Here is a 17,271-nt window from a genome sequence, read left to right on the forward strand (position 1 = left end):
TGTGAAAGGCTGAGGAAAGCTATGAAATCAGAAGATGAAGTGAGATGAAGAAAAGGGAAAAGGAAATAGAAACTAACTGGAAAGTCGGGAGTTAAGGAAGTTGTCATTCAGAGATAGGTAGCATTCCTGTTTCGTTTTGTTTTCTCACCATTTCCTGAGATAATTTTATTAATTCAGATACTCGTACAGTAAATACAAATCATGCCAATTAAAGTAATAGATCTATGATTATACAGTTTGGGGAGTTTTTCAATTTTTATCTAGATCTTACTACTTATTTTGAAGCATTTTATATTAAAATAAGAAGAAAGGATAGAATCCTTTGTAGTTTTGAAAGTTAAGCATCTTTCCAGTGAATGATGCATTACCCACAATGCACCAAATACAACTTACCAAATCAAAGATATGGGGTGGTTGTTTTTCAATCTGATGTACCTTTTGTTCCAGCTTTGCTTATTTTTTTTTAAATTTATTTTTAAGATGTGACATCCCCAGGACAATTCCTACTATTTCATACAGGAGAGGCAGGTCTGAATCTTGCTAAGGTTCCCTCCTAGAAAAAAAAAAGATTTCTGTGTGAAGATATCTGGATGTAATATTTGTTTGAAAATATATTAAGAGCAATAGGTCAAGTTGTTTAATGGAAGAAGGAAGTCACATGAAGGAGCAGTGCTGAGCAACCTGCTGAACAGCATACATATGTGATCCTTGGAATCCTGGGCTGCACTACAAAGCTTCATCAGCACAGATAAGGTTGCTGGGGTGTTGAAAATTAATAGAGATGTAGCTGGTGTAGCTGGAGTGACAGAATCCCTGTCATGCACACATCAAAAAGCGATACGAGGAAAGTGAATTTGTCAATTCACTTTAGGCTGTTCACAGAGGCATTAGAAGTATTTTGGCAGAAAACTTCCCGTCAGCATACTTTCATTTTGAGGGCTCTTCAGTACAATTTACTGGTATCCCTATGGCAGCTGAGACTGCTCATAGCAGACAAGCTTGGAATCAGAACTTAAAAACAATACAGTAATCTTTATTGAGAACACATTTTCCTATTCCTTATTTTAAAAGAACTACTAGATTTTTATTTCATCTGTGAATTTAGTCAATGGAGAAGAATTTTGCTCTTCTGACAGCTTGTGACTGACATTTTGTGGGGAGTAAAAAAAAAGGATATTTTTACAGTTGCAGTAAGCTCTTTGCTCTTACATTTTTAACTGTGTTACTTCAAAGTTTGTGCCATTTAGCTTCATATCATTGTGCTTGCTGCTCACTTACACAGGAGAAAAATGGGGAGATGTTTAAGAAGGTTTCCAGTGGAAGCAGAAAAATAAAATGTAATAACTGGATGTTGATCCTCCCTCACATGACCAAAAAAAAAACTGTTTTGCTTTTGGCTGTGCTTGCTACTAAACACCCTGTCATAGTGTGCGAGGTGAGTCACGACCTGTTTATTTATAGCCTTGGCCAATCACAGACAAACACTCTGAACTTCATTCAAGACCAGCAGGCACTTAGGATGTCTTGTAAACATTTGCTCTCTGAGCAAGGAGCAGCAAACAGGACAGGTGCCCCGGTTGTCGCTTCTAAAACACAAAACGGACTAGAAGATCATTGCCTGGATTATCTAGACTGGTAGAGAGAGAGAGATAATTCCTTTACATCTGAAATGCCAGACAGTGAGGATCTGGGCCAAGATGAAAGGTACTGTACGTTGATTCTGATGGCTTTCTTGTGCAGCGCAGTATGGACCAAGGCTTTGTGTAATTAATCTGTGTGCACTCCTGAGTTCTCCGCCTAAGATCAGTTTGCTTTGTTAACAACAGATCATCTGTTGTTAAGGGTTTGGCCTCTAATGCTAACCTAAGGCTTCTTAGGAGAGAAGTATTATGTTTTAGTGTCTGCATAGAAGTTAAACTGTACAGCTCTTATGTGTTTCTTAAACTAAAGCTGAAGGGAATAAAATACTGATTGGTATTAGTGGTATAGTCTATTAGTCACTTTTCCCAACCATGGGACAACTTACAAGCCTCAAAATGTCAGAGAGACAAATAGTTTAGTCAGAGCCACGTTACTGACAGAACCATAACTCATTAATATGAGATAGGGCACTGTGTCCCTTTGAGATATGCCCGTCTTTCTGAACTTTTACTTTAATTAGCTTATAAAACCGACAGTCAGGACAAGAAGAAAGTAGTTGGATCTAAAACTTAATAACAATTCAACAAATACTATTTTCTCAAATATGATCCAGCACATTTCTGTGGAAATAAATGCACTAGTTAAATTTACCTAAGTAGAGAGATTTTAAAATAGATATTTTAAAAGTAGATATTTTTGATATTTGGGTATGACAGAGTTTATAATGTAGGTTTCTTAAAGTGCAAGTGGTCTTTCTGTAGTCATGATTTTCACTGTCTCAATGCTAACAAAAATATTTACTCTAAAACAGTGTTAATGAAATATTTGATATTGCAAAAAAATTGTCACATAAGTGGAAGTGGACTTTTTCTTTTTAAAGGTGAGTTAACAAAATGCCAGCATATAGAGGCAAATTCAAGAAATTACAGGAATCAGAAGTGAACATTTCATTGTGACTTGGGATTTGATTTCTTCTAGTTATATTTAAATTTGAACGTTGTGGATGTTTTTCCAGTATGTATGTCAATGTGTTGTTGTAAGATAGATGAAATACGGAAGATATTTGAGGTTGTCTATTGTAGATCAGTGTATTCAGACATGATCACCTAATTGCATGAGTGTGGGTGAATGGTTCCCCAATGGCATAATCGGGTCTCTGCAAGGGTGGGGTCACCTACGCATTTCCGTTTCAAGGATCTAAGTTGTGTCCTATATATAATATAATATAATATATAAAAAATATGCTATTATAATATATATAATATATAAATATAATATGTAATTTAAAAGTAATTGTAGTAGTATGTAGCTTTTCTTTTCTCTTCTTTTCTTTTCTCTTCTTTTCTGTTTTGTTTTCGCACCTCTCCTTTGCTCTCCTTTGCTCTCCTTGAAATGGTGACTTATTACTGATAGCCATCAAACTGTTAATTGCTGTTTACTAAAAAATGTTTAGCTGGATCTCCATTTTGTTAAATTGTGTATTTTTCAGTACAGGAAAACAGTAGTATGCATGACACATTAAATAAAAAGACATTTCAGACCATAATCACCTGTTTTGGGTTTTTTTAGTCAATTTTATAAAGGATATGCATCATGTCCTTCCTTGAAAATGTAGTGGGTAGATAGGAGAAAATCTTACCAGCTGAGAAGAAAAACAATTTTGAAAAAAAAAAAAAAAATTTGTATTTGGGAAAACAAAAAAAAAAGAAAACAGCAACATTTACCAATATGCAAAAGGATGCAACTGGTGTGCAAAATGTACAAGCTTTTTAAATGTCTGACTTCCTTTGTTCACAATTCTTTCTCTGTAAAGGCTTATAGCAAGCTTTGGCAGTTAAACAGAAGTAGTATTAGGCCTAGATCCCTAAGATTTACTTTTTTTAATAAATCAAAGTTGGTTGTTTGGGGGTTTTTAAACAGAAAGGATGAATGTTTCTAGAGCAGTAACCTGAAATAGTATGGTAATAGGGCTTGCTCTTCCTATTTATAATTTCTGAAAATACCATTCAATTAACTGGCCCTGATCCTAGCCCCTCATGCTTTTGTGTCTTTGCAATTGAGCAAAAAGATTTGAGAAAAGTGCTTAATCAAAAGATTCCAATTTTTAAATGGAATTAATTTCCCTTTTTGTCTTGGTGGTAACAAATAGGATATAACTGGAGAATATTCCTACAGAAGTGCTAATGAGATCTGGTGGAGGTCAGAATATTTTGGTCCAAGTTAAACAGGAGGGAACAAAAGGAGGAGCTATGGGAACTATACTGGAACAATATGGAAACTGTGCTGGAGTGATACATTTTAGAATTGCAAAAGAAGAAACAGTAATGTAGATGCACAGATAATGGAGTAATTTTGAGGGCACACTGAATCAAAGCTACTGCTATATATATTTTAAAAACGAGGGCAGTGGTATTTTTGTAGAAGCTGTAGAATGAGCTTTGTTCGCTGATCAGTTTCAGTGCACTGCACTTGTAGCTTCTTCTCAGATGCAAACAAATACTTCTTACTCTCTTAGTTCTTTCTCTCCCCTCTTGAGTTCATGTTCTGCTTCAGAAAATATGCAGTATTGCATCATAAGTGTATTTCATGAATATTATAACATCATAGTTAGAGATGTGGCATTGGTCAATAGTCTCTTAGTCATACTGCAAATTTAAATGTATGATAAGCAAAAGAACATAGGCACAAATACTTCTTAGTAAGGCTAGTAAAAAAGCTAAGAGTTATGAAGATTAGGTACCCCCTCATGTTGTGTTTTGTATTGTCATGTGATCCTGGGCGGTAGTAGATCAAGAACAGTGAGGAAAGATGTGGTCAAAGGTAAAGGAGATTCACAATTTAGCATGAGGACAATGTTTTTCCCAGTAATTCTTTATCCTTAGATCCCCTATAGTTTTGGTGTAAGGTGGTATAATTTATTAAAAAAAATAAAAATAAGACAACTCACAAGGAATCTAATGATGGTCAAGAATGTGTAAAAGGTACTGTGAATGATCGGTCTTGAAGTGGGCGAAGCACATGGCTGTAGGTGCTTCAAAGAGATACCGATGTGTAACTTCCTCTATCAGAACAATGTCTGTTATCTAATTGCTGTCACCTGCCTGTTGTTGAAAAGGATGGTGCACTAAACTGTTCGCCAGGAACCTTTTATGACTTGGATAAAAATGGGAGAGAAAGCTACGTTATTTTGAACCAGTTGATTTTGAACTACAGTTTTATAGTGCACGACCTTTCTTAATATGTGTCTGGACTTACAAAAGTTTAATCTACACGTTATTTAATTACTCAAAGCATGTTGATTTGTAATTATATAAGAATATTTGTTTCATCTGCTCATATTAGTTAATACGGTGGAAAGTGTTTGATTTCCTTTTATGATTGAATTCAGTGCACAAATGTAGGCAACAAGTGGTTAGCTCATGCCAGGAACTCTCAGTAATGCATCAAAGTCGATGATCACCTGCTCATACTAAATACATTAAAATCCATTGAAAAGAGTCAGAATGAAGTTTTGCACAGCAAGAATTAAAGCCGCCTTGTAATATTAGACAAAAAGTCATTTTTGTGTTTTTGCAGGTTAAAAGTATTCTTTGGCACTTGAAAATCCAATTTTCCTTTTTTGTGCAGCTGCTCTGCAACTCAAGGAGTGCTCAGCTCATCTTTCCTAGCTGTTTGACTTTGAGAGGCCTTGAACTAGGAGTATCCCCGCTGAAGAATGTGGAGGCTGAAGGAGGAAAATTAACTGAGTTGGTGAAAAAGGGTTAAAAGAGTTTTATTTGCAGGAGAGAAATAAATGTGAAATAATTGCTTCCAACAGCTGGGCAGAGCGGTTTAAAGTTCTGCAAACAGACCTTTATGCTCCTGTTGACAGAAATAAGACTTCCTTCTCTGAACAAAACTAGTGCAGTAAATATGTCTCCTTTGTATCACTAGTTTCTATTACAAATAGGACGCTGGCCTGGGAGAGCCCAGCCCTTGTACTCTCTTGGTAGAAAGACAGCAGCACATAGTAATAGCATTGTAGTCTTCACTAAACAGAAAGCAAGTCTATTGTAGTATTTATGTGGCACTGAAACACTCAATTTTCATACAAAGAGACATTTAAAAATCACTTATTGACTAAGTCATGACTTTGTACTAATAGCACTTGTCTGTCAGATCACATTTCACGTTTTGAATGACCTCGAACTGGAGTAGCTGGTGTTATTCTCAGGGAAGCTGGACAAGGGTAGTGCAGGTCAAAGGAACGGTTTCCCATGGGAGCAGACCTATCTGTTTGCTTTGAAGAGTCTCTGTAGAGGAGCTGGCCAATGAAATGCCTCAAATTTAGTTGGAGTTTATTCTGTTTGATTTAGCAGGACACTCAGCAAAAAGTGACAGCATTTACTACAGTCTGTTGTGTTGAGAAAGTTGTGTATTTGAATCACCTTCAGAAATGCTGGAGTTAATCAGTTTGTATCTGATCAGCTAAAGAAAGACAATACAGCTCCTTATTTAAGACTTTATAAGACAACTGATGTTATACTTCAATAGACGAGACGAACACATCCCCTCTGAAATAAAATCCTGGTAGTAATGGGTCATTTTTATTTTTTTTAAGCAACCTGTAGGACAAGATAAGTTCCCCTGTCCCTTTGTGGAACACTTGAGTACATTTTTATAACAAGGATTGCTTTCATTTTCAGAAAAGTTTGTTCTTGACTATAAGCAGAAAATACCTATGTATCTATATAACAAAAAAAAACCCAAACCCTTAATTTATGGGATTTAGACTATTTAGCAGCACACCATGTTGCCATGTCAGTTGAGGATGAGAAAATACCATTATGACTTTAGTTTAACACACTGGGTAAGAAGTGTATAGAGTCAGGTATGAAATGTTGCTTATACATGCTTTGTTGAAAGTCACGTGTCCTGATCAGTCTGCTGTGCAGTCCATTGAGAAAAACACATCCAGCCTTATCAAATACTGATTATTTAAACGTATTTATTGTACAGCAATATTACCAAACAATATTCTTGGTCAAGAAATAAAAAGGGCATGCATGTTACTGAAAGCTGTGGAATAAGATCTTTTTTCAGCTTTTTATTGCACACCTTCCCCTGGAAAAAAAAAAAAACACAACAGTAATGGCAAATTGGACTGACTCACTGTTAATAAAAAGCACAAAACTGAAGTGTTAGATGGAGATAGATGAGGTCAGAAAAAAAACACTTAAAAAGCTTGAGAAGCAATGTTGCACAGTATTAAGAGAATTCATTTAGTTTTTAGAAATTATATATTTGAACTATAGGAAACATGAGAGAGAGGAGATTTTTGGATTGGAAAATGTTAGTTACCCTTTAAGGTTGGTAACTACATTCTCCAGCTTCAATTTAAGAGCACAATCTGTCTAACTTTATATATCATAGAGATTCCAAGTGTGCCTAAGCCTTAACATTGAAGGGATGTCAAATGTGATCAGTTCAAGGATCTTTGCCACAGTATTAGATGTTGGTGAAAGCCTAAGCCTGTGCAACACATGCAGATTAGCAATGGGAAGTAAAATTCGTATGGATATCTACAAGCTGGAGAGATTTCTATTAGAAAAGCTTTGCAGAGTTTGTAGCAAAAAGGTTGTAGATGAAGATTCTCCCTAAAGTTTGAGAACTTTGTGTATTTGTGGATGCTTCCTATGTTCCTTGTTCTTTCAGTGATCCAGCGTCCTTTTGTTAAACTCTTTGAAGACAGAAGCTTTTACATGGTGGCCCAGTGATTCATTTAAATTGCAAGTCTTGTTGACTTGGTCATAACCACATGACACAAATATAATTATTTTAGTATACTTAACAACTGCATAGGATCCAAAAGTGACACAGGATAAAGCACAATTCTACATAATCATGTTTTAAATTTGGCATGTAGGTCATTAAGATACTATGCTGTGAGTTCAGTGGTGTTTGCTATTAAGTCTTTTTTCCACGTAGTGCACATAACATACACAAATTCATTACATTGTGTTACAATAAGGCTAATCAATATTGCATTGTTTTCTACCACACAGTTCAATAGTAGGTTTTAGAGGTTTTGCCATTGGTACTTTAATACACCTAAAATTTGGTTTTTAGGCTATTTATGTTTTGGAGAGAGAGGGGGATGGTTATTTTCATTTTGAGTATGTGGTCACCTGAAATTTAAACATAAAAAAAAACATTTAAAATGTTTTTCACAAACTTCTTAAATCTAAATACTATGTTATATCCATTATCTCTGTACTTGAATAATTTAGAAGATGAATTTTAAAATATATTTTTGGCATAGGTCTTCAGTTATAAAATGTTTATTTCAAAGAAGACTAAGTGCATCATTATAATCACTCCCTTTTGCACTGTGGTGATTCCTTTCTTCACAGGAGAGACCTATGAAAGCTCTGAAAAGGTAAACGTGCTTGGTTGGGTTTTGCTAATAATTTACACACTTGATTTCATTTGGTCAAGTTTCATACTTAACTCTTGGTTGCATGTGAAGTTTGTCCTTAGATATCCACATCCTTTACAGCTGCATCCTTCTGTAAGCTCTAGATATTACTTTTTAAAATACTACAAAATAGCCATATTGCCTATATTTTGATTTACATACCTTTGGGAATGTAACTTTCAGCTCTTCCACTTTGACTAATACATTCTAAGTTACTCTTAGAATTACAGAGTCTGCTCAGGCTTCAAGCGTGTGTGGTTACAGTTGGGAAATCAAGAACATTTAGAAGCTCTGTAATTACTAACTCTTTGTTTATGTAGGTGCAGTCCTTCAGATCCACCACATCATGGTGTACTTGGTCACTGCTGCAGTTCTGAGTGGTGTATCTTGAAGATACATATAAAACTGTGTACACATAATTAAAAAAAATCCAGCACATCACGAAGATATCTTTAAACCAGTAACATGAGAGCTACTGACCTTTCTGAGAGAAATGTGGCGGGGCTTTACTTGAACAGATGTCTAGATACAAAATGAGAGCATGACACCATCAGTCATTTTTAGAGAATGTAATGCCACTGACTCTTCTGGCCAGAGTTTGTGACTGTGATGGGTTGAAGCATCTGGGGCAGGCGGGTGTTTTGTTTGTTTTTTTTTTTCTTTTGCATCTACTAGGTAACAGTTTATGTATTTGCTCAGTTTTACAAATGATGCAGTAGGTAGTCAGAAGGATATGAGTAATTAATTTTCTCTCTGAACACTTTCAATCTTATTGACAGTAGTTTTAGAATAGAAGCAGTACTTTATATCAAACTCAGTATAAGTGATGGGAGCATAAAACTTTATTCTTTCTAAATTGTGCACAAAAACCTTTGAAGGTGTTCAGAGAGAGTTGGCTGCTTATGTCACTAAGGGAGCACCTTGACAGGAGTCCCAGAGGTATTTTGGCAGGAAGTATAGAGTTCACATTTAAGTCATTTATTAAAGTATTGTAACTCCGGTAGTATTACGCTGAAGTAGTTTATTATGTTCTTGGATGACTGGTGTCACAGTCATGCACTACACGTTCATCATCTGCATCATTTCATGTATCTTCTTCTTTTTGTCTTTAAATGTGATCATATAAAAGATTAATTTATCTGAGGATGCATCGTTATGTGTCAGTCAGCTTTTGATCTAATGCAAGTTTAAAGTTTATCTCTGTTTCTACAAGCGCCTCACATAACCTCTCCATTTTTGCATACATACAACTATGCACTGTCCCCCCTTCTTTCTTTCTTGCTGTGCCTTCACCAGGAGCTCTGTTGCTGCCCCCTTGTCCCAACCCTCTGGCCTCTGGGTAACGCTGCTGCTCAAGTGGGCTCTGGGGAAGAGGGACAGGAGGGACAGATGTTTCCAGGACTGGTAGTTGTTGGGAGGTATGAATGAGAAGAGGCAGCATGTGCATCTGATTGTCACACTGAAGATCACTAAGCTGACTTCCTAACACCTCGAGTTGCCAAAGATGAGAGTAAGACCTCAAAATAGTCCCTAGTGTTCCTTGTAAATTAGAAAAGTGTTGCTGTAGTGGAACTGACAAAGACATCTTATGATTTCTTGTGGCTTAGTGCTACAAGAAACTGCCAAGTATTCTTTTGCAGAGCAAGCCTAATAGTGGGTTTGTAATGTTTTGAAGCAAACTTCACTTGTATCATCCACTCCTCTTGCTTAGTTTCTTCTTTATCAATGCACCACATGTGGACCATGGGACCAAAGCATCTAGCAATACGTTTTATCTGCACTGCAGCTGATACTTCCAACATCTCTTAAACTTGGTAAATGAAAGCATTATTAACAACCAAGTGAAGCAAATCTAGAGAACATTCCCTGCAAATCTGCCATTTTTCTGCATAATTTGGATGTTTGTATTGAATTGTTATTAGTTATCCCAGTGTGCCTTATTGTATCTCCTTATCCTTAATCTATGCTGTCTTTATATTGGTGGTTAGTGTATGTGAAATTAGTTTGCAATATTATTGTAGTTTATGCTTTCGTCATTTGCAATTAACTTAAAGTTAGTAAGCCAACTATCTACAATTGCCCTATGTATTTCAAAGCTCCGTTTGGATAGTAGGCATCAGGCCTATCCGTTTTCTCTCTTTGTGCTTCCACTAAGTTCCACTTTGATTGTCAACAGGTTTCAGTAAAGGATAGGAGTAAATTCTGTACAATGATTTTGTAATTCAGAATACTGTCATAATAGTAGTTTTCAACACTAGAATAAACAGACAACTCTTAAAATACCTATTATTAATGCTACAGAATGGTTTACAACAGCTGGAAGCAGTGCATCTTTAAGGAGAGTAGCCTATGCATAAAAATTGCAGCTCTCACAAGACAAAACCCTTGTATACTACTTTTCTCAAGCCAGTAGTTAGTAAGAGAGGATGGAAATTGAGATCTCTGTTGGGGGTGAGAGGCGGACAAAAAGTTTTGTGTAACATTGTTAATCCTTCCCCTCATATTCTTCATGAGTTAGTATGTTTATTTGCATCCTCTGTCAGAGGCAAATATCTGCATGCAATGCCATGCATGGCTTGAAAATATGTTACATTCTCTGTCTTACAAAAGTCGCCTAGTCCAAGACATGAGACTCTGATCGTATGAATTTCAGGTATACTATTTTTAATTGTTTATGGTTTTTTTTTTCTCAAAATGGAGAATATACCCTGAATATACCCTGCAATATTTTAAATACGGTCCTGTAATAAAGTCAGGAGCTCCACTATGCGTACGATATTTTGAATATGAGTCCCCCATGCGTGCTATTTATGTTCAGTGTGAAATGGCTCCCAAACCTTGCTCTACTACCAGTGCTGCTGTGTCACCACCTCGTGGCGAAGTTAAATACAGGCATAGAAAAAGGTGAAGTTTCTCCATGTGTGTTTAACTAGACATTTTTGACTGAAATTGTTTCTGGCTTTTTTACAAAAATGAAGCTACTCAGACCGTGTAAGTGAAAATAGGTGGTTAACCTCCATTGTGTTAGGAAAGCTGCTTCCAAGTGATCAGTATGTCTACAGAGCAACAGACAAAAGGTATATAACGTTCCCATGTAGAATAAAAATGGATATCATGTATGTGGGAGGAGACTTATTCCTTGCCTAGATATAAATATTTAAAAATTCACAAATTTAAGTCTGGGCAGCAGTTGGACCAAAGTGTATGATTCAGCATAAGCCCAAAATCCTCTTATTCCATGTGTTTAGGAGAAATAAGAGCAAGAATTTATAATTCTAAGAAAAAGTGGCTTTACACCTGGCTGAGTTGTATGTCTGGTGTTTGCCTGAAATGTAGTTAAAGATTTTAAGGAGAACTTAAGTTTGGTGTTCTTTTTCCTGAGACGTTGGATTCAAAATTCGGAGTTCACTTTCTCCTTTTATCATAATTTGTGAAATAGAAGTGACATATCTTTTGGGAATGTAAGTTTCAGTGAAATAGACATTTATATCTATAGTTACCTGTAATTTGCCTAGTTTTGTTATTAATCTGTGACCAGGAATCTGAGGTAAAAATGTAATCCCAAACTTTTCTTTTCATTTGAAGTTATAATGTAATAAATAGTGTGGACTACATCATTATTTTACTTGTTATCATGATTCATTGATCAAAGCTTCTGCCTAATTTAGGCCACCTGACCCTTAATAACTATCCCCTCAGTGCTATGTTAGTGTATCTTGCTCGCTGCTGTGTCAGAGATCACTTCCCTTTCAGTGCAGTATCAGCATATAGCCCCAGCTCTGCAAAGAGAAACAAGTCAGAAGCTTATCTTTTTAGGAAAAATCAATATATCTCTTGTAGTCCAGTGCAATTACATGTGTGATTTTCAAGTAAATAATTTCCAGAATTAAAATCCATTTTCCTTCAGCCATTGTCTCCTTGGGCTGTGTAAGTAAACCAGTTGCTCTTGCTAGAATGATCTGCATTGCAGTTCTTGGTGCAAGGGGGGTGTGAACTCATGCCCATATAAAAACATTACTGTATACTTTTGCTTTATAGACTGAAGAAGTAAAAATAACATGAGGGAGTGAATTTTTTTTAAAGGACTTTTAAAAAAACCCCAGCTTTTGGTTTGTTGGTTCCTGAAAGTTTGTGAACTAATTCAAAGGAATCTGCAAAATATTTTTGAGGAAAAATTAGCCTATTTTAGTAGGGTTAAATTTGCTATATAGGGATCCACATCTGTGAGGTCTTAAGCAAATTAAAGAGCAGTCCTCTCTTTTTAAGTATGCACCATTTCGTCTGTCACTTGCAGGAATGAAAGTCAAAAGTAGCACCTGAGCCAGGAGTCTCGATAGCCTGTGGACATCAGGGCTGTTGTATGTGTGTATTGATAGTGCCAGCGGCTCAAAAAAATACAAACATATGTTAAAAAAACTCCATGGTTTTCCTTATACCAGGAAATGAGAGAGATTAACAAGTTCATATCCTAAAACATAATGGTGCCTTATTAGTAAGAATGAACATTAAATCATAGCTAATAAAATACAGTATAGCAAAGGTAGGTTATGCGTGTGTGCTCAGTAAAGAATATAGACAAAAGCAACCTACTAACCAGCTTTCAACTGAAAAAAGTCCAAATGCTAATGATGGCTTTTACCTTTTACAATATGTGCCAATAAAAATAACTAAGCAATTACATGGAAGTTTTTAGTCACTACAGGTATTTTTACAAGCGATGGTAATTTTTTTGTTAGTCTTATGTTCACTACAAAAATATTTAAATTTTCTATCTTGTTATTCCTAATATTAAAGCAAATGTTTAAATGTTAGTTTTGAGCAGCAAGCTCATACAGGGTGAAGTTTAAACAACAAATATCTCATCTGTCACTTACTGATGCTTGCTAAAATTTAAGTTGTCTCAGGGAACTATCAAAGGGTATTTGCATTTCGAATAACAAGAACTGTTAACAGGGCCTTTTGGTGATTTTATAGCTACATGGCAGGGTAATTATGTCTGCGTATATGTTCTTATTGCTGCACACTGACCTTTGTACGTTCACTTTTTTCATAATGTAGTTTTTGCTTTATCCTGTAATCTGATCCACATATGACAAAGTGTTACTATTTGATAACTTTGTTAAGCTGGTGCAAAATATACTTCAGATTCTCTGTATCTGCATGGTGGTACATCCATGCTTTGTACCAGTTTGATTTGACATTGGCTGGCCTGTGTATGTTTTTCCTTTACTTTGTTGTTTTATAAAACATCTTTTTTGTAGATGTTTTTTCTACTCCAAAAAGGTACATAGTGTGATAATTTAAACTGCATATTGTCTAAACTGATCAGCTCCAAATTAGATACATATACTTTCTCATGGTTTTCAGCAAGTTCTTCAGTACGGTTTTTTAAATTTTATTAAAAGGAGTGAACAGTCATAAGTTATGCTTTAAAAACAGTCCTTTCACTATAATAGAAAAATAAAAACTCAGTAAGGAAAGGAATGTAAATATCAAGACTTCAGGAGCAATTTCTTTTTCTCTAAGTTGGATAACAGTCTCATAGGGATCATCATAGTTTGCAGAACAAGACGAAAAATAGAAAAGAAAAAGCACAAGGATTATAGGCATGAAATTAAATGTATTAATATGTATGGCCATCCTGTGGCAATGAAAAGTACTGTTGTATATTTTTTTAAGAAAAAAAGAATATTAAGGAACAAATTTGGGGTTCAGTTGCTTAATTTGTATGACAAGTGTGCCTTAAACTTAGTGTTTTCATATGGCCAGAATGAATAAGCAGTAATTTCTTTTGTTCTAACTTGTATGGACTGAGAATTGCTACTGCTGAGCAGATTTTTTTGAATTAAAAAAGATCGAATTAGCTCAATATAAGGTATGTGCAAACAAGCACAGATTTCTGTAGCATAGCAGCAGCCATTGGATCACTGAAGGCTGTACGTTTACAACATGATGTTTTCAAACATTTCCAGCTTTCTTATGAGCTATAACCAAAATTGTTGGGTATTTTTCTTTGTTTTACTCAGCTGGAAAGTCATCAGTTCCAGGCAAGACTACAGACCCAGAATCAATCAGTGCATTTCAGAAACACTGATGAATTTATTTGCATTTCTTCAAGAAATGTCTCACTTCAAGGAACAAAACCCTGGCAAGGTAAGCACTGCCAAGTAAGATTAATGGTTTGATATTGTTTAATAAAAAGGTGAGATAGATTAAAAAAAAAAAGCAAGCAAGCAAAAAAAAAAAAAAAGAAAATGAAAATACACATTATGATACATTCAGTCGTGAGTTCTGCTAACTTTTTCCTGTGCAGAACACAGGTTGGTCATCAGTGAGCAAAGCTGCTTACAGTCAAGTTTATAGCAGTACAGTCCCTTCCCTTGCGGCTGCTGGAACCTCAGCAGTCCATGGAAAGGAAATTTCAAACATCACAGTTAAAAAAAAACTTGAAAAATCAGGAAAAGTGCACCATTCCTAAACATATGCTTTTTTTCCAAGTAATTGTAATTTTCAGAAATAGCTGCACAAGTATTATATGATAGAAGAGAATCCTTCATGTTTTATTGTGATAATTTTTCTTCTATACAGATATGTTTGTTTGGGGTTTTTTTATTGGAAAGACTGAGCTGTAGAACCCAGTTCATGAAGAGGCAAGCAAGAGTAATGTTTCTTCTTTCCTAATAGGAGCAAGATTATTACGTAGTTCTAGCCAAAAGTAAAGCAGCATACTTTTACAAAAAAAAATATAAATAATGTAGATCATGGCAATAGTAGATTTCATTTTTATATATGTATTGCTAAATATAAAAATGTAAAAGGAGAGTAGGAGGTGTTTTCCCCTCTTGTGGTGTCAGTTAACTTTGCCACAAAATCTTTCATGAAAACAAGCCCTTCAGAATTAGCAAATTGGACGTATATAGTACTACATACAAATATTAGGACTGAAAACACAGATGAGCAACAGGATTAAATACACTTCAAAGATTAATAAATTATTCAAAAAAAAGGTTTTATATTTAGGATAATAAAGTTATATTTAAAAGAAATAGGTCTATACTGAGGCAAGGAAATGTTGTATCAGTATACACAGTCCCGTAATTTTGTCATGTAGTCACGTGACACAGTAGCTGTATGTTAAGATATATTTAATCCTGATGTAGAAAAGCTAATTTTGAGCATGTTTTCCTTTATTTTTCCTGACATTTTTCTCTAAGCCATGTCATTATTTTACTGCTATAATTACAAGCTAATTGCTACTATGTGCAAGATTTCTTAGAATTAACCATTTTATTGCAATTCAACTCCAAAAGCAAATGAATTCATTCTGTAAACTTTCAACAGATCAGTTCTGTACTCAGCCCTGTGCAGTTGTGAGAGATGCACTATATGTCTTGGTCACAGCAGAGGCTGAATCTGAAGTTTTACATTGAAAAATCAGCTCTGTCTGGTTACGGGGATGCTAGAGCAGCCAACAAGCATCGAGAGAATGCTTGCCAGCATATGAGAGAAAACAGTTCCCTAAAGCAACACAACAGGGGAGAGAACTGTACTCATAAGAAGGATATTTTGCTTTTGTAAACATGCAGCAAGTATGCATTGTAATATTTAAATTAGTTATTTTGGTTTTTTTCCTGCATATCAACTGTTCAGCCTTTTTTCTGTATTGAAGGTGAAGTAATTTCTAGTAATGTAGCAGTAACCATGAGCTTGTTAAACCTTTACAGGAAATGAATAAAACCAGCATATTTTTATAGTAGAAGAGGGGGTACATCCTGATTAGCCAAAATAGACTGTTTGATGCTTATTTGCGCAGAAATTGTTAAAATATTTCATTATTTTTTTAAAAAACCTTCAATTTGCCACTGCATTCTAGATCTCATTTAGCATGTAACATTTTTATTTTGCAAAATGATCTAAATATTTAAACAGTGTAAGTGTTAATGGCCAATTTTAATGTTTTTTTTCCAGTTTTGCCTACTAGTCTGCAGTGTATGTACATTTTTCACTGTCTTGGGAAGTTACATTCCTGGAGTTGTCCTCTCCTATGTCCTGCGTAAGTATAGTCTCTTTTACAGTCACGATTTATGTATGCAGTTTGTTCTTTATTTGATCTCTGTATAGGAAATATTTATATATATATATATATATGCATATATAAACATATATATGTAGGTTCTGACAAGTGCTTTTTTGTCATATGGAAGTCAGCTTATGAGTTTTTTCAGCTTGTTGATTCTGGCACAGTGTTGCATAGTCGTGTTTCTCAGGTAGAGATATCAAAATCAGACTAAATCAAGATAATCATAAATGTTACAGTGATCGTAAATTGTGCCTTACTGGAAGTAAAAAAGGTGCCAGTTGATATGAATACAATGGTATTTTCTGCAACGAGTAGGAATGGCTCCTGGAGACTGGATTTCACATTAACAGTTTGTCCGGCATGGGCATTTCACAGTGCCTTTTAATGTAAAACTAATTGCATTATGTAAAATTAGTAGTTATCTTACACAAATGCGTTGTTTTATCTTTATTGAGTAACTTCTTATAAAGCAATATTTCAATACAATTTTTCTTTCTGTCTTCATTTTTATCACAGTATTGTGTGCCTTTTTATGTCCCTTCCTTAAGTGCAATGAATTTGGACAGAAAGTGTGCAACAAAATTAAGACTGTTCTGATGAAACTAGATTTTGGAATAGTGGAATATATCAACCAGAAGAAAAAAGAGAGATCTGGTGAGTAATTAAGTATAGTCCCAGGTAATGTATTTCCGTATGCAGAGAAAATTGTATTGACCTTGCCGACAGTTTGGTTTGTTCTCTGAAGCCGATTGTAAAGGTATTTCTTGCTTTGAAGCTAGCTACCGTTCTTAGCTTTATAAGGAGTGATAATGTATGTCAGATGTCTGATTATGGTAAAAAAAATAATTTTATGGAAGGAAACATGGCAAGCCTGATGGTTCTCTTCGTACTTGATTAGGTGTACTGCTTGTGGGTTTTCAGAAAAAAACTACTTGCTGTAAAGTATGCAATGCTTATCTCTGTTTAGGCAAGGCAAACTAATCCAAGAGAGACTCACTGAAGAACACAAAATGAGTACATAACAGAATTTTCAGTAAGAGACTGAACTCTCTTCCGGTATCTAAGTCTGCCTTGTTTTCACTCCCAATAGTAA

The 17,271-nt window shown here is 35.2% G+C and overlaps 1 protein-coding gene across 1 annotated transcript in view; it reads left to right on the forward strand.

Annotated features, from left to right (window-relative positions):
* The window catches only part of RETREG1 (reticulophagy regulator 1), a 68,011-nt gene that overhangs the window by 40,817 nt on the left and 9,923 nt on the right, over window positions 1-17,271 (forward strand). The window contains exons 4-6 of the mRNA XM_086740353.1: window positions 14,125-14,251; window positions 16,067-16,151; window positions 16,695-16,832. Of these exons, the coding sequence (XP_086596479.1) occupies window positions 14,125-14,251; window positions 16,067-16,151; window positions 16,695-16,832 (350 nt within the window). The remainder of the gene's footprint in view (window positions 1-14,124; window positions 14,252-16,066; window positions 16,152-16,694; window positions 16,833-17,271) is intronic.

This window comes from Chlamydotis macqueenii, chromosome 2 (assembly GCF_036417535.1).
Source record: "Chlamydotis macqueenii isolate bChlMac1 chromosome 2, bChlMac1.mat, whole genome shotgun sequence".
Taxonomy (NCBI): Eukaryota; Metazoa; Chordata; class Aves; order Otidiformes; family Otididae; genus Chlamydotis; species Chlamydotis macqueenii.